At 39.6% G+C, this 19,364-nt stretch overlaps 1 protein-coding gene across 2 annotated transcripts in view; it reads right to left on the reverse strand.

Moving 5' to 3' along the window:
- The window catches only part of LOC124114594 (abdominal ganglion neuropeptides L5-67-like), a 46,006-nt gene that overhangs the window by 11,641 nt on the left and 15,001 nt on the right, over positions 1–19,364 (reverse strand). The window contains exons 1-2 of one of the 2 annotated variants that reach the window (XM_046475254.2): positions 14,020–14,216; positions 4,532–4,676 (exon numbers count right to left, since the gene is read on the reverse strand). In XM_046475254.2, the coding sequence (XP_046331210.1) occupies positions 4,532–4,673 (142 nt within the window). In that variant the 5' untranslated portion in view covers positions 4,674–4,676; positions 14,020–14,216. Of the gene's footprint in view, positions 1–4,531; positions 4,677–14,019; positions 14,217–19,364 lie in introns of those variants that run through there. The other variant, XM_046475244.2, reaches the window with a different exon arrangement.

Raw genomic sequence — 19,364 nt, forward strand, 5'->3', positions numbered from 1 at the left:
GCGTGTGTGTGTGTGTAGCTGCTTGTACTAGTCCGGACTAATGCTGATTTTATGGTGCTAGTCCATTGAAATACCATGCCGCAGTTTAACATGAATACCCAACTCAGACACAGTATACTGACTCCGTTCCGACCAGTCCTTATTTTAGCCCCTTTATCCGAGCGCCAAGCAGGGTAACAACAAGTACCATATTTTCTAACGTCTTTTGGAATGACGCGGTCGGGGATCTCAGGGCGGACATTCTACCACCACACCATGGAGACGGCCTCGATAATGTTTGAAATGAAATCATGAAAAATGCTTCGTTTCATATTTACAGGAACATATGTTTGTGTCTGATAGGAGAGCATAAACACATGGTTCGTTTTCAGACATTCAGCGACATATTATCATGATCGTTATTTATGCAGCTGTTTAAAGGTGTTTACTGTATTTACAGCACTTATAATTACGGAATAAAATAATAAACATCTGATACCAGGAGACCGGATTAACAGTATTCCAGTCATATCACGGCGTGTCAGCTTAATGTGGGAGGAGAGCCCGAAGTGATGCAGGTCTCAGATGTTTACCACTTCGGTGAAACCCACGAGCACGGATATGGTGCTGACAAACCTAGAAACATAATCGGGGCGAACCGGGATTCGAACCCACAATCATAGGTTTCTGGCGTGCCAAGGGACGCAACTCATAACATGTATGAGAGCGTGAACAAAGCCATTAGAGCAATATCATTTCACCATTTCACGTGACAATTCGTTCCTCACGAGCAAGGTGTTATTTTTGTCTCAAATTGACAAACACCTGGTACAGCATGAATATGCTTTTACTGTAGTATGTACGATGCCTAGAACTACCAAGTTAGAGCTTGAAAGACCACGATATACTTTATTGCCTAGTTCGCGAAGGTCGTACAGCATTGCTTGTGTCCATAGCCATGAAGTTCAAATTACCAGAGTTTCCTCTCGTCATTGGATTTAAGGTCACTAAGAAATTGACAGCAGTTTTGATTATTTTGATAAAGCTGTCAATTTTAACGGAATAATTGGATATCAATTTCAACTCAAATAATGATTATTTATAAAGATTGGAATGAATGTCATGCGAATTCCATACACATTTCTTGAATGGCATGTTAAGTTGACTAGCTGGCGCTAATGGAAACTGCAACCAGTTATTTTACATGTGAGGTGAGGGGAGGTGACGTTGGTAACGTCGCGTCCAAGATTATTGCACTTATGTGACGTGCATGCACGCGCACGTGTGTGTATGTGTGGCTGCTTGTACTAGTCCAGACTAATGCCGATTTTATAATGCTAGCCAACTGAGACAACATGTCGTAGTTTAACATGAATACCCCACTCAGACACAATATACTGACTCTGAGCCGACCAGTCCTTGTTTATGGACCCTAATGCCGAGCGCCTGGCGGACGCTCTACCACGGAGGCGGTCCTATTTATTACAGTCATGGACAGAACAAAAGCAATGACAATCTTGGAATATTACTGTTATGATTGCTTGAGTTTAGATTGTACGCAATATGAGTAGTGTTGAATATCGTTGAACGAAACTTTACACCATGGGTAGTTTTCCTATAGTAGTACTCAGTACAGCAGACAATCACGAGATCGTGATAAAACAAGTCAGTATGTAAAACGCAAACGAGAAGACAGTCAACTTTCCCTTCATGTCGAACAATATACAAGCAGGTCCAGTCTTCAGTGTCTACATTTCACAACGTTTGAGGCACAATCGAGATGATCTTTCTTCGAAGATTTCAAAGAGCGTCATACGAGTCTTGCTCAAACGTTGTTCGATCAGGTTTACAACACATAATGCCTTAGTTCAGCTTTCAAAACGTTTTATGAGTTTTCATGACATGTGGAGGACATTTCTAAAACTGACGCATCATTGCCAGATGCTATTTCCTCTTGACTTGTAGCACATGTTCCCGTGTTTTTCAGGTGAACAATTGATTTCTTTGTATGTGTTTTGGACAGGTGCCACCGGTGGCGCAGGTGGGTAAATCAGTAGAAAGGAATTGGTTATTTGACCATTATTGAACGCCAATAGATCATCCATATACCTGAAGTTAAAATCCTTGGCTGAAGTCCTCAAATCATAGAGCATTTGGAAAGCATTCCCGGGGCCTTGAATGTTGTAACCCTGATATCCTGTCTGCATTATTGGATTAATACGTCAAAAGATACCTATATAACTGTATTTTGTCCAATGCACATGTTTAAGCACAGGTGGTAAATTCCATGGTTTAAGATGTAATTGATTTCTAAATACCTTGTAGAAAGGATATTATATCGCTTTGAACGCCAAATAAATTATTCAAAGCACGACAATGCGAAACTTCAGAACGACCCTTCCAGTATTCCAGAGGATATACTACAAACACAACCATACATTTAATGGTCATGGGTTAGTATTTTGGCCTCTAGTTCTGCATTCGGCTTAGTTGCAGAAAACAAAATGTGTTAGTTAAAATAGATTACATGCAATTGTGCATGCTGTTTAATAGGATGTTAAATATCGACTCCGAGTATGGAATGTACATGCCGCTGATCTTGCCCTTTTGATCATTCCGACGAAACAAATGTCATGTTTTGGACAAGACGCACCATACCACAGGGTCTCCGGAACGAGGCGAAGCTAATACCCGTATGTAATTACTTAATAATGACTGGAATATTAGTCGATAATGATATCATAACCCCTGATGGGTTCTCTAGTCTCATCTCACTGTACCAGCAGGGAGGCAGAAGCACTGCAGGATCTGTTTTGATGCGCTATTGATTATAATTAAATATAAGAGCCTTATTAATTACCTGGTCAATTAACTGGACTGCTCACCCTGTGAGTTCACAGATGGGAAATCTACTAAGATTATTACCAAAATAATTATATATTTTTAGAAGTAATCAATGGCCTTTCACGACGTAAGGAAAGTAAATATTTTAAAGGAACAAAATATTCAAAGAAGACACAATGTATGGATAACAACTTCTTTAATTAATGTAAAGGCGACGTTTCGGTAAAGATCCTTAAACCGTTGTCAAGCAAGACTTAGCCCCCCCCCAAATAACTCAAATCAAAAACGTCATTGTAACACTATATCTGCTATATAATTAGTACTTCAGTTATTGCCTTGCCTTGTACATAAACTAACTCCAGTATAGATGTTTCAGCCACATAAGCAGGTTAGTTCTATGTGTAGGAGACGCCACTGTCTATTAGAGACGATCCTGTTACGTAAAGCAAACGCTAGCGCCATGCTAAACGGCACGGTAAACTTGGATACGCTATTCTTTTTGTTTTCAAAAGAGAAGACAGGTTTTAGTTTGAATTTATTTCTATTCATGACATGTAAAATGGTGGTGCATTTGAAATCCCAAGAACGGTTGTCGAAATAAACCTATTTTCATATTTATACCACCAGGCAAAATTAAGACAATGGTTCTTGTTGTTTCAAAGGCAAGACTCTCATTTTTAGAAAAATATAAATATGTAAGAATTTTATTCATGAAACGACACATGTCATACACCAAACTGACACTACCAGACAAAATAAAGACAATGGTTTTTGTTGTTTCAAAATCAAGACTCTCATGTAAAAAAAAAATATGTAAGAATTTTTTCATGGAACGACACATGTGGTGATAACCATTCCAAGAAAGTGAATGAAAGATTTCCTTCAATCTCTATGCCAGTCATTCAGGACTAATGCCATGAAGGCCATGAGGAACCATGGTGGTCGTAAAAGACAGAAGAACTTCTTTCTGAGATGTGCAAGGTTCATTTTAGATTATCTGGACTCAGTAAAAACTATTCTGCAAGATAATCTATTTTTTTACGGTGGTCATATTATTGTAGGCAATATCATCATTACTGTTTGTGTCAAACTTTTACAAGGGTTTTACATGTATTAACAACATGATTGACCGCCTCCGTTGTCTAGTGGTAGAGCGTCCGCCCTGAGAGCGGAAGGTCCGGGGTTCGATCCCCGGCCACGTCATACCAAAAGACGTTAAAAGATGGTACTTGTTGGTACCCTGTCTGGCGCTCGGCATTAAGGGGCTAAAACAAGGACTGGTCGGCTCGGAGTCAGTATACTGTGTCCGAGTGGGGTATTCATGTTAAACTGCGGCATGGTATCTCAGTTGGCGAGCACTATAAATCGGCATCAGGCTGGACTAGTACAAGCAGCCACACACACGTGCATGCACGTCGCTATATAAGTGCAATAATCTTGGACGGGACGTTAAACCCAATTTCACCTCACCTAACAACATGATTAAGAAGCGCTAGACCGCCAGTCCCTGGACAACACATACATGACATCCAGTCTTGTGTTGTCTATTTACTTGATGGTTGGGGAAGAGGTGTCCGAGTTAAGTAACTGATGTATGGCTAAATGTGGGAATGTTTGGTAATTATTTAGTAACACTGCTATGGCACGTGTCGCTTTATGACGACTGGATGTCTGTGCTTGTTGCTTAATAATTCAGAGAGGTACCTACCTTCATTTATAAGAAGTGGCAAGTTGTTTTGTACCCTCTTTCCAAATCGTCCTTGGGGTCGCCACTGGGGAGCGCCATTTCCAGTTGTGAAGGTCAAAAGAAGGACAGTGGTTATACAGAGAACGATCTCGGCCAACTTCATTATCTGAAAAACAAACAATTGATTAATACATATGCACAAACACCTGACATCAATCAATTACTACCATGCGAAGCAATACATCTCATTATAGAGAATGGCTTGGTAAATGTGTATAATTATGTCCCTTGGATAATGCTCTTTATGCCAATATTGCACTAATGAAAGCTGAGGAAGTCCTTAGGGTACAGTTGCGTCTAATTACTTTTACAAACAGATAGATTCGCAGGAGGACAGGTCGCTTAAGTATTGGGATCAGTTTCACACATAGCAATTGCCTTTATAAACCTAAGAACAAAACATACAAGACTATTCAATTTGGTTTTGCATTTTGTCGACGTGTTCAAACTACCAATGTGTTTTGTTTAAAAATATGCCGCGTGTCACCCATCTGCAATCCCTTTAAAAAGGCACATTTTGTTATATTTTCTGGCGCACTGTTTCATAAAAATTAAACCTTATTATGTAATTATGAGACTAAAGTCATTTGAAACAAAACTACACTATACAACAAAGTTATCAATAAAAACTTGAATGTCTTTGAAATAGGAAATTTGAAAGTGAACGCAGAAAATGGGCTTTACCCATTCGAAGGATGCCCGTCTACATGAGGCGTCAACATGCACAGTTTCTCGTCAGACTGCAGATCCGCTAAAATGATTATCTTTTGCCTGTCATTACCATACCCGTGCTGAGTGGTAAACACACGTGTATTTGTTTATTTACCAGTCTACCAACATGTGTACTTGTTTATCTACCAGTTTACCAACACGTGTATTTGTTTATTTATCAGTCGACCAACATGTGTACTTGTTATTTACCAGTCTACCAACATGTTTTCTTGTTTATTTACCAGTTTACCAACACGTGTATTTGTTTATTTATCAGTCTACCAACACGTGTATTTGTTTATTTATCAGTCTACCAACATGTTTTCTTGATTATTTACCAGCTTACTAACATGTTTTCTTGTTTATTTACCGGTCTACCAACATGTGTATTTGTTTACATACCAGCCTTTGAACACGAGGGCTGTTTATATGCCAACCTACACACATGTATACTCCTTTATTTGCCGATCCACTAGCATGCTTTCTTGTATATAAGTCAATATATAAACATATTTATATATATATGCCTTCTACAAACATATTTGCTTTTTGTACATGCCAGTGTACAACATGTTTTCTTGTTTGTATGGCGGTCAACAAACATGTGTTATCAATTTGGAAAGGGGTTTGTCACATTTATTTGTATAAATGAGCTAGCAGAAAAACATATGTTCCGGGATATTCCGGGAACCAGTCTCTCAGACAAACCTATTTCTCCTTCTTCTGGTTCATCGATTGGTACATCCTTTGAAGAGCTGTACTATGAGAGCCTTGTGAACAAATTAAATGACAAGTCGTCCCTATAATCTATTTACACATATTAGCCAAATCCCCGTGTTGATACTCAGAGAGAAAAGTGTTATGTTCCAAGTGCTCAGGGCAATACTAAAGTAAATAAGGACTACAACGTTTATCTCCGTAACAGTAACGAGGCACCTGCCTTACGGTACCCGCTCCCAACCACAGTGGATGCATATATGTTTTACCGTTATGGTAAACCCCAATTCAGAAGGTATTAAGGCATTTTAAATTAATATTATATATGTTAAGATGGTAGTCGTTTTTGTATCTCGGTCAATGGAAAAGTAATAATGTAAATATATATTTAAAAAAAATCACTTTGAAAGCTTTACGTAAAGAAGCACTTGAAGAAGCACTTACGTAAAGGTAAAGTAAACATTCAGTCCTATATCCCTTAAAATTATGTGAAGAACTTTTAAGAGTTGTTTCGTGGGGGGCAGATATGATTGAAGTTCTTCCTGTGAATGACCTCCGCTGTCTGTGAGGCAATTAAACACGCTCACCCCCAACACCAGGACTGGCCCGTAATACTGCAGCAAGGTGTCGGTGCAATAATATGACAGATAATAACTCTCCATGAGATTCGATCTGAATAAGACACTCTAATGCGATGACAATTGTTAATAATTAATAGTGGACTGATTGATCCATAGTGATGATGTTTTAACCGAGAAACCAAAGAAACAGACACATATTGTAAGCAAAATTGGCATATTTGTGTCTTTCCAAAAGAAGAGCAATTCCGTAAGGGTCAGTTAAAGGATGGTTTGAGGAATTGTTTAATGTTTAAGCAGGAAGAAATGTACCTTGAGAGTCTAAAGCAACACGAGTTTTTTCTCGTGTTGTCCTAATTCGACAATAATTGTTTCTTCAACGTTTAGTCAAGAAGCAGGCATCCCCATGGGCACAAAGGGTGCTCCCCTTCTTGCTAATCTGTTTCTTTATGCATAAGAAACAGAAATACTGCTCGGGCTGGCAAGATCAAAACACGGGAATTTGGCCAAGAAGTTTAACTTACGCTTGAGGTAAATCGATCACCTGACATTGTTCAGTAATGGTCAAATAACGAATTCCCTTCCACGTATTTATCCACCTAAGCTAGAAACAAAATGACCGCCTCATCTGTTTCTTATTTAGATCTATGTATACAGATTCAGAGTGACAAAATGTTTCAACAAGACTAGAGGGATGACTTCAACTCTCCCAAACCCAACTTTCCCTTTATGTCGAGCAGTATTCCTGCAGCACCAACTTTTGGTGTCAACACATTGCAAAGAATGCTCTTTTGATCACTTACAGCAATAAAAATCTTTGAAAGTTTCAAATGGTTTTAGGGGCACGGGTGGCCCAGTCGTTTAAGGCACCGCGATTCGATGTGCAGAGTTGCGTCCCTTGGGCACGCCAGAAACCTATGATTGTGGGTTCGAATCCCGGTTCGCCCCGATTATGTTTCTAGCTTTGTCAGCACCATACCCGTGCTCGTGGGTTTCACCGAAGTGGTAAACGTCTGAGACCTGCATCACCTCGAGCTTTCCACCCCCATTAAGCTGACACGCCGTGATATAACTGGAATACTGTTAAAAGCGGCATTAAACCCAACTCACTTTCTCAAAAGGTTTTATGGTAGACATGTAATGGACGTTTCCAAAATTGACGCACCAGTTACAAAAATGACATCTGATGCAATTCCTTATTTTGACTAGACCCTGGTATCATCAAAATTTGGTAGCGATTCATAAACAAATTCCTATAACACAGTCGGAATCGTGAACAGCAGAGGTTTCTTATGATGATGGCAAATGTTTATTATTATTTATTTATATATAAAGTGGTTCGTTAAATGGGCTGGTGCCTACATTAAGACCTGTCCCCAAATAATCTTAATTACATCAACTGTAAATAAACAGCAAGAATGATCCAAACAAGTGGAGTCAATCACATCTGGAACTTAAAACATTGAGAAGATTCACTCAAAGTAATACAATCTCAGATCAGGAAAACAATTTCAGGCATAAAACCTAATGATTTGTGCCCCCTCTACACAACTGTCTTTCAATACAAACTGAAAGAGATATTACATTCTCTCATGAATAGGGTTTTAGTTTCAAAGAAAGGGATTCGAAAATATTATTTTAGTACAATTTATAATAGATGTGGTCCATTTTGTAAGACTACAGTAACTCATAAACATTAAGATATCCAAATATGTGAGTTACTGGATTATCTGATCGACAGTATCGATTATTTTAATTTAATCGTGAATTCCCGCTTTATGTCCAACAATATACAATGGGCTCCAGCTTAAGGAGTCTACATTTGTCAATACTTTTTGTTGAGGTACTTTAGAGCAATTTCATTTTATGCAAATATCATGGACAGGCACGTTTTGCTCACAACTGAGCTTGACATCAACGTTTCACCATCAAAGATCTGGTTAAGTCATTCCGGAATTTTTATGGTAGACATTCAGAGGAAATCAATAAATATTACACGCCGCTTGTCAACATGGTGCCCGATGCTGTCCAATGCTATGACTGTTCCACTCTTTACACTCAGGCACTTATTGTCTTAATAACAATTGTGTGAGTGGCGGGTGCTGCCGGTAGAGCAGGACATGACTACCCTTTTCGCGAACACCTGGTGTCGTCACTAATTTAACTTTTAATTAAAAGTAATTAAAACGTGTGACACCAAAGCCGCAAATATTTAACTTTTATTAAATCTGATGGGCTTAAGGAGGTGGACGGTTCGAACACTATTTGAACAATGTCTCTCATCATCTCAACAAACCTGGTGCACCTTTTCGCGAAAATCTGGTGTCGTCACTATTTTACATTTGAATTTACTGAGTGAGTGAGTGGGATTTAACGTCGATTTGATTTCAATTGAGAATGCTGCGGGAAATGCCTATAGTGACATTCAGAAGGTTCTGCACGTTTACCGCCTTAATGATGAGATCGGGGGGCACGGGTGGCCCAGTCGTCTAAGGCGCCGCGATTCGATGTGCAGAGTTGCGTCCCTTGGGCGTGCCAGAAACCTATAATTGTGGGTTCGAATCCCGGTTCGCCCCGATTATGTTTCTAGGTTTGTCAGCACTATACCCGTGCTCGTGGGTTTCACCGAAGTGGTAAACGTCTGAGACCTGCATCACTTCGGGCTTTACTCCCACATTAAGCTGACACGCCGCGATATAACTGGAATACTGTTAAAAGCGGCGTTAGACCAAACTCACTCACTCACTCATGATGACATCCAAAGCACAAGCATGACTTATGACTGGCAACTGTAATTTGGGCGATTTTGGGATTCAAACCTACTTTCATGGGATCCTGACACAGATGAAGGATGCAACTCTGCATGAAAGGGTTGTTTCTTCAAACAAAGAAAACTGACAAAGATAATTTTCACAATCATAAGAAATATCTACCAAAATTCAATTTACGATTCCGACTATATCATAAGCATGTGTCTATGAATCACTAACATATAGTAATGGTACCAGATGTTCGCGGATTGGTGGGCGTATCCTTCCCCACCTGTACCAATCGTCACAAACACACGCAAAGGCAAGTCATCTGTTCACCTAAAAAACGGGAACATATGGTACAAGTCAAAATAGGGAGTCAGAAAAATGAGTCAAGCATAATTTTTGTCACACACACACACACACACACACACACACACGTCTGTCATGCAATGTTTTGAAAGCTACATGTATACATACATAAAAAATATGGAATACATTTGGATTTGTGCCAGATGGCGGTATACATATCGATGTAGGAATAGGCATTCCTATAGAAATGGGGATCTTTCCCCTAATGATCACATGCCTAAATACATCACAAATATTCTTCCTGTGTGAGATTTATGATTGAGCACATGTATGTTTATCGATCAATACACGGGCATTCAGGATACACAATTTAATATATTCTCAATAATAAATCATACCTGACATTTGCTCATGTTTTATTTAAAAGAGCCACAAGAAAATATCACTATATGCACATTAGAAGTGAGGATTATATTTTCGGTTGCATCGTACAGCGTTTATGTATTGCAACATATAAACTGTCGGGTAACAGAAAGTGGTTGGTGATGACTAACACTGAGACAATGAAATGATATTTTATTGGTGATGTATTTTATACGGGTGTCCCAGGCGATATTGACCTTAAAACTTTGCAGTGGCCCGGCGAGTGTTTTCAGCCTAGTGACGTCTTTGATGTGTTTGTAATGTTTTGGTCAATATTCTTTTTCAAGTGAATACTTTCTTTTGTTGGTTGTTTATATAGGGTGTTTACTGCCTTATTTGAATACAACTTGACAATATTGATGATTACAGACCATAATGTTATATGGTGACCTGACCATGCATGGGCATAGCTATGATATCACGGCGCGTCAGCTTCGTGTTGAAGGAACGTATTGTTATTTGGGGGGTGGGGGAGGGGGGTTGCCACTTTGACAATGCTGCTTTGACAATGCTGCTGACTAACTAAGACCAATATTCAAGGCGAATCGGTGATTCAAACGCACGATCATAAGATTCTGGTGTGACTAAGGGACGCGACTCGAAATGCGGTTCCTGCACCAGTATCCCTGTCTCTTGAAAATTTGTATTCCAGTGAAAGGCACATGTTGTTCTGGTTTTGCTTCATTGGGTCTGTGGATAGAACTGTATTCTAGGTATTTATGGATTAGATTCTGTTTCAAAGGCTTGTTGAGAAAGAATCGGTTCTGTTTTCACGATACGTTGAGGGGCGGTCGGGTAGCCTAGTGGTTAAAGCGTTCGCTCGTCACGCTGAAGACCCGGGTTCGATTGCCGACATGGGTACAATGTGTGAAGCCCATTTCTGGTGTCCCCCGCCGTGATATTGCTGGAATATTGCTAAAAGCGGCGTAAAACCAAACTCACTCACTCACTCACTCACTCACGATACGTTGAACACCCACAGACTCTGTGTCTCTTCCAGACGTATGTAGACAACAATAGACTCTATGTATGTTCTAACCTATTTACACCATGTCCACCATTTATAGCACCTACAAACCTAGAGCACATTTACCAATCACCTTAACATTACTTGCCAAGTTCTATCTGTTCGTTTCGTTGAAATAACAGCTACCAAATCACTCTATGTATGTTCTAACCTATTTACACCATGTCCACAATTTATAGCACCTACAAAACTCGAGCACATTTACCAATCACCTTAACATGACTTGCCAAGTTCTATCTGTTCGTTTCACAAGTACATACAAATACTACAATGCGTAGAGTAACACACTGTATAAAAACGGCATAAAACACAAATATCACAGTTCATCAACTGATAATCAATTAGTCCTGATGTCAGTAAATATTTAGGTGTTAATTTCATACATTTCTCCCATGAAGCCGTCGAAGAAGACTACATTCGTTAGCCGTCCGTGAGGACTTCGTGGGTTCGAATCCAGCTGGCAACATGCGCTTTTTTTATGAAATTGTTCTATCATGAAGGTAAATGATAGGGGAAAAGAAGTTCCGTCATTGCCAAGTGGTGTTAAACTAACAATGTAGTTAGAGCACGGTCAGAGACAAAGAAGCTGAGTTATGTAGATTCTAGTGCAGGGAATACAGACATCAATAGACTCTATTGCTGAGGTATGTAGAGAAAACTAGGCTCTACTGCACAGATATGGAAACAACAATAGACGATATTGCACAGATATGAAGACAACAAAAGACTATATTCCACAGATATGTGGACACCAGTATGCTCTATTGCACAGATATGTAGATGCATGTAAATATACACAGAAACTATGGGCTAAACTTTCTAAAAAATGGGGTTTTAAACTCATATGATTATGTCGTCTTTACGTGAATATATCGAATACGGTTACGAAAACTGTTCAAAACATGGAGCTTTTGTTAAAAGAAGAGTGAGTGAGTGAGTGAGTGACACTCAGCATTATTTAAGCCATCTCGCGTCTCTATGCAGATAATCTAGTCTGGCCAAACAAATCGGTGAGTGGACCATTAACATATATGCCCGTGTCAAAGACTTTGTCAGAGAAAATCGCGACCCCCTCATTTACAATGGTATGAACGTTTTTCAGTGCATAATGTTGTACGAGACCTTTCCTGTTTATTGTTCATCCTGACGCCCGTGTGTGAAGGTAACAACTCCAGCCACAACAGGCTTATAATGTCTAAAATACTTCCTCTTGAAGAACTATCCACGGAAACAAATTTTAATGGTAAAATGCAATATTCAAATTTAAACCTAATTTACATTTATAAAGTCAATATAAATTCAATATCAAGGCGACTGAATTTCGTTATGTGCTTTCTGTTTTTTTAATGTGTTTCCAAGCAAGTTTTCATGGAACGTAGAACCAATTTTCGCAAAACAAACAACGCGAACTGCTTACGGTTTTGTGCGTTTAACCTTTAAAAGTAAAATAGGTTTGGTTGAAAAACACTCCAAGGATTCTGATCGATTCAAAGGCATGAGTCCTTCCACCAAAACATTTCAGAGGAATGTTTTTAGTTATTTAATGTAGATTTTGGGGATAGAATAGATCCCAAGAAACGTGACTTGGGGGGGGGGGGGGGGGGGTCTCGCTGACTTGGTTGACTGCATGCCATCGTATCCCAGTTGCGAGGATCGATGCTCATGGTGTCAATCACGGGATTGTCTGGCCCAGGCTCGATTATTTACAGATTGTCGTCATGTAATTGGCATATATATTGCTGCGGTCTTAAACAACAGACAAATAAAACAAACGTTATCTTACTTCTGTCGTTTTGGAAATATTTTACAAAAGAAATTCTACAAGGTTTATTCGGAATAAGCACATCATTATATCCCATAAGCAATGTAGTGTTAACATCATATAATGGATGAAAAAGCTTGTGAAACCAAATGATAGAGGGATGGTCTCGATATAAGTACTTGATTAGACAAATGGACAGTCTGTTCTTCTTGTATACATTAGTTAGATTTAAAGATATGCATATGCATTTGGTCCATACTAAATCCAGAAAACCGTCTTGTTCAATATGTACTGAAATATCTTCTTACTTCTTTTACATATATTCAACGTCAGAGTAAACTCAGTCTCGAATATTTGTCGAAACAAATTCTATATTGCATAAAAGGCATTTACATTTACTGAAATGCCCTCTTACATTTTTACATAAATTCAACGCCAGAGAAATCTCAGTCTCGAATATCTGTCGAAACAAATTCCTTATTGCATAAAAGGCAAACTTGGTAATGAAAATTATATCAGTGGATGACTGAGAATGAATGATGACACTAGGTGTTCGCGACTAGATACTCAGTCTTCATCTACCGGCCGCGGCTCCATCGACACATGTTTTTACCCAGCCAATAAGTACCAGTGAGTATAGAGATGTGAAAACTCTATGTAATTTTACAATTTATAGTATGGGACATTATCACGCTGAAAACCAAATCCTCCGAATGCCCCCATAAAATTTCTGGAATAACGCTACAGACCTTTGATGGTAAATCATTGATTGAAAAGCTTAACTGTAAGCAATGGCCGTCACTTCTCAAAAGAAATCAATTTATGTGTCTCAAAGAAGACAACTACTTTTCGAAAAACTAGATAGATGACTGACAGGATATTAATGTATATGTTTACTGTTAACATATTACAATGAGCTACAATTAATTTACAGAAAACCCTTGTCAGAGACCAAAATGAGTTCATATTCCATCGGCAATACTTTCCTTGCGCTCTCTAAGATGCACACACAGTACATCAGAACGTTACCTGTCTCAATGTATCTATTTGCCAAATCATGTCAGTTTTTCGAAATGTCAGTTACTTTTCAAAAGCCAAAACATTAACCGTCAAATATTACATGAAAAAAAGACGTGGAACGCATCTTTGAGGAGAAAATAACAACTTACATGCGATTTCTGTGTACGGGCCTTAGTGTCAGGTGTGAGGATGGAGACGGTGGTCCGGTGTTCTCAAACTTCCTGGTCTTTAAGCATATAACTTCCACAAGGCCCGCAACCCTGTTCGCCTATCTCCGTGCAACGACCGAGCTTCTAGTGAGAGCTCCTTTTAAAGAGATAAAACTTGCGGGGGGCTCATTAATCAAGCTCGTGCATTGACAAGCCCAGAGGACTGCGGGGAGTTAGTCTCCGCTAATCATATCATCGATAAGAGGGCCGGAGAACTCTCCAGTGTAGAGGCGAAAACTCTCCACTTCCTCCTCCCACGAGCCTCGTCTCCAGATCTGTTGAGCATGTCAACAAGATGCGTCTTTGGAAACTTAGACAATCATAAGAATTCGAATGCGACAGATCATTTAAAGCTGTCTCCGAAGCGCGTTTGGACGCTTACTATCAATCCACAATATTTCAGCGTTGCTGCTTATTCAACGTTATACACTAAGCTGGCATAACACTGGGAAGTAATGGTGTCTATAAACAAATGGTGTAAGGAAGGAAAGTATTATGAATGACAAATTTGGTGACTTAATATGAAATAACAGACGGTTTCAGTCTAGTTATTTGAAATCACGTACATCTCCATCTAGCGTTTGGCTCTTCGTGCCCAAGACCCTTGCTCGATTCTTCTCATGGCTCACACAGTGTGCGGGTCTCCCTATCGAGGGTACAGCTTCCTGGGAAGAAGGGGGGAGGGGAGTAGGGAGTGCACTTAAAATGTTTTTTATTAGTAGGGAGTAAGTAGGGAGTGCACTTAAAATATTTTTTTAAATGACACATAATTCGGGAAATAATTTGTGTTTTATTGTAAAGGGTAAGTGAAATAATGATTGTATTTTGAAGGCATGACACCATTTAAATTATTCATATTGTTTTCTACAAGTCTACATGATTGGATTGCATGGGGGTGGAGTGGGGTGGGGGTGGGGGCTATCCTGCATCCCACTCGGAAACCGCGTATGTCCCCTGTCCGTGACTTGAATGGAATATTGCCTATAGGAATAGCCTATTGACTCTCCCACTCATGTGACAGAACCTTGCTTACACCAGCAGAATTTCTATCTTGTTACACTAACACAACAAGAAGGAGAACAAATAATCATATATATCATAATTTCTCTTCATAATTCATTAAAGACTTATCTCTGAACTGATAACGCTTACACTGTGCATCTACAGCTCTGAGTGAGTGAGTGAGTTAGTGAGTGAGTGAGTGAGAGTGTTTAACGCAACATAGTAAATTCAGTTTTATCACTACGCGTCACCATAATATTGGAAGAATGTCTAAAACGACACATGTTGTAGATGGTCACCAATGTTGTGGAACCCACAAGCATGCGCTCAGTGCTGGCAGACCGCAGAGCGTGAGCAGGGTCAGATATTAAAGGTAGCGTTATATGTTGCCCATGCATGTGATGTAACGCCAGGTGATTGACATTTTGTAAGCTCAGGTAAAATAACTGTAAGCTGTGTTTGGCCAAATATGTAACTGAAATGGGTTGTCTTAAAAGTCCTTAGTTATAAAATGCATTGTCGTAATAACAGTAACTATTATAGTGCAACCATCATAAGAACCAGATTTCATGTTTTATCGACAGTCATCCATTGACGTCCACACCGTCGACTTGTCAGTAACTGTTACCTCCATCTTTTACATGCGCCGACCCGTGAAGATCCGGGTTACAATTGGTCTTCGCAACTAACGGGTTCGGGTGGGCAGGTTCGCTGACTTGGTTGATGGATATCATCGTATCCTCGTAGATCGATCCTCGTGGTGTCAATCACTGGATTGTCTGGTCCAGGCTCGATTACTTACAGACCGCCGTCATACAGCTGGAATATTGCTGAGTGATGCGTTAAACAACAACAAGCAATCTATCTATATCTACAGTCATATAGCTCAATATAAGTTGGCTTACACTCGACACATACTCAGATGATTGTTTACTGCATGGCCGTTCTAATTAGGTCCTTGTGTACGGATACGACATAGGTACATCAAATAAACACCGAATCTGTTCGCCATCCAGTCAAAGTCAGACAAAAGTAAGATAAAAGTAAGACAATATGGAAAAGGATCTGACTTCTAATTACTTCTAATTCTCTTCTTTCTCTATTTTATATTTCAATTTCCTTCATTTCACAGCACCGACCGAGATCCCTTCAAAGAAACCCTTTATTTGTTTATTTTATTTGGAATTCCGTGAAATATGTCAGCTAAGTAATCAAAAACGATGTAGTAGTAGTAGTAGTAGTAGTAGTAGTAGTAGTAGTAGTAGTAGTAGTAGTAGTAATGTGTTTGTTTGCTGTTTGACGCCGCATTCAGCAAAAATCCAGTATATGAGGGCGGTCTGTAAATAATCGAGTCTGGACAAGACTATCCAGTGATTGATATCATGAGCATCGATGCATGCAAATAGGATACGATGATATGCATCAACCAAGTCAGCGGTAGTAGTACTAGTAGTAGTAGTAGTAGTAGTAGTTGTAGTAGTAGTAGTAGTAGTAGTAGTAGTAGTAGTGGTAGTAGTATACAGCATCCAACATTTCACATGGATGACTGTCATCCCCACTAACATACTTAGCATGAGTGTTTTCATCGGTAAAGTTCAACAAATCAAAATCAACTTAAGACACAGATGCCTGTTCAAGAAGACCGCTGAACGAAGACATTTCTGTTGTATTCTTGTTGGGGTAGCACTGCAACTTAACACCTAACATTACAAAATGTTCACACGACGGCACCAGATGTACAAACATTCATTATTTAATGAAAACAGTTTTTGGTTTTCCTCCATAGCCGCAAAACAAATAAGCGAAAATAAATCTATGGATAATTGGGAATGCGAAATAATGCATGATCAACCAAGAAGAAACACCTATCCCTTGACTTCTAGATGAGTATACTTACTGCTAGGTTTCATTATAATAAATACATGCTATTAAAACATAATGTATTCCTGGTACTAGAGTGAATAATATGTTGTGAACGGTTTCGCACCAGCTAACCTTCCGTTCTGTGGAGGTAAGATTCCAGCAGATAACAACTTAACCACTGGCACGGAACCTCTATAACACACAAAACCACATTGCACTTATCTTTATTCCACCCTCCCCGGTTCTAGTAAAAGAGAAAAGATCAAGATCATTAGTTGTCCAGGATAAAGAAACGCGCTTGAGTGATTAACAACTTGTGTGCAGTGTGACACTCGGAACCTTTACGCTCTTTGATTTATCGATTAGAATGGTCTGCCACATCACTTCTCCATATTACTCCGCGCAATTGTGAATGAACGTGGCTATTTGCTCACTTCATCAGGCTCGTTTGATCTGGCGCTGTTAGGAGCTCTAAAACTTCATTTACAAGTCCGCGTGTCAACAGCAATATGGTTCAAAGACAGGGTCTATTCTCCAAACAGCGCTAGTTTTCTCACAAAACACGATGACGCTCTTGTCGATCGGGAGGGCGAGACGAGAGTGAGGACGGTTGTCCGATTTGACCGACTGAATCTACGTTACATCTTGACAGGCTATCAACTCGAGATTTACGAAGCAAAACGTTGATAATAGATATCGGCTCTGAAATCAGATAGAGGAAAATTTACTGAAATTGGATTTCCTTCACAAAACATAACAGACTAAGGTGCTAGAGTGTTTAAACAAAAAATGAAAATAATTGCTTGTAAAACGTCAAGTGTTAAGTGGTACTCAACCTAACGTCACCCAGTGTACACATCCGGGGCATGTCATAACGAACAACATGCGAAACATTTTACGTAGATTTGCGCGTCATCGTATGTCCTTTGTTCCATTAATAAAATACATAATACGTGCGTACTTTACGTAATAAGAAGCTTGACCTGTCTTGTTACTATGACTTAAAAACTGAAATTTATTATTATTTTTTTGCTCTTTTATAGCTAAACACTAGACATCAATGTGCAGAGTTCGCTTCAAAGAAAGTTGTGTCTTGGGTTTTTTTTTGGAATTATTTTTATTTCAGAACTTCACTACCCAGTGGGAAAACGTTTAGCAGTTATTGTTATATGGTGTCGCGATGACGTAATGAAAGAGAAATCTCGACAAGAGCGTCATCGTGTTTTGTGAGAAAACTAGAGCTGTTTGGAGAATAGACCCTGTCTTTGAACCATATTGCTGTTGACACGCGGACTATATCTTCTCGGCGCATGGAAGATTACTTTGTGTTTCAGAAATGTGTTTTTATCGAGGCTGAAATACAGTGAAGAGGTTTCAACAAACTAGATAGCTAAGAGCATGATAAATGAATATATGAATTAAATCCACTGTTCATTGTATTGCTTCATCTATCCCAGAGAACACACAATTTAAGAACAGAATGATGTTTCAAAACGTTTATGTGCATCGTAAGTGAGTGGGTTATATTTTACGGCGCTTTGTCTGTGTCGCTTCACATATTAGTGTTTGTATCGAACCGAATGTTCCAAGGAAATTAGCTTCTACTATCGTCCCTTACTTGCCATAGAAATGATAGTATATCTTGCATAGATCATTCAAATTGCTTGGATCTCTTTTATTCAGTTTGTCTTAACAATAATGTTCTCTCGCTTTCAGGAGTGAGTGAGGGAGCTGGGTTTAACGCCGCTTTTAACAGTATTCCAGTTATATCACAGCGTGTCAGCTTAATGTTGGAGGAAAGCCCGAAGTGATGCAGGTTTCAGACGTGTACCACTTCGGTGAAACCCACAAGCACGGGTATGGTGCTGACAAACCTAGAAACATAATTGGGATTCGAACCCTCAATCATAGGTTTCTGGCGTGCCCAAGGGACGCAACTCCGCACAGCGAATCGCGGCGCCTTAGACGACTGGGCTACCCGTGCCCCCCGCTTTCGGGAACAAAATCCTGACTGTTCTGTATTTTGACTGTTTAATCTCATATGACCTGTGCGAGTGGGAATGGGAATAACTTACACGTCAACGACCTGCAACACTTCGTTCTTTCATTGCACTATAAGTTCTAAAACACTGATGTGACAGCCATGCCGTTCGGCGTTAAAGCCAACTGCCACTGACACTCACATTGTGTAATTACATTCAATTTAGTTACGGGGCATGTCGCATCAAGGTGTCAATATGTTGTAAACTATCTCCAATTGTATCTACTTTCCTCGGTATATAGGGGCGGTGGGGTAGCCAAGTGGTTAAAGCGTTCGATCGTCACGCCGAAGGCCCGGGTTCGATTCCCCACATGGGTACAATGTGTGAAGCCCACTTCTGGTGTCTCCCGCCGTGATAATGCCGGAATATTGCGTAAAA

This window comes from Haliotis rufescens, unplaced genomic scaffold, assembly GCF_023055435.1.
Source record: "Haliotis rufescens isolate VD_foot unplaced genomic scaffold, xgHalRufe1.0.p SCAF_4, whole genome shotgun sequence".
Lineage (NCBI taxonomy): Eukaryota > Metazoa > Mollusca > Gastropoda > Lepetellida > Haliotidae > Haliotis > Haliotis rufescens.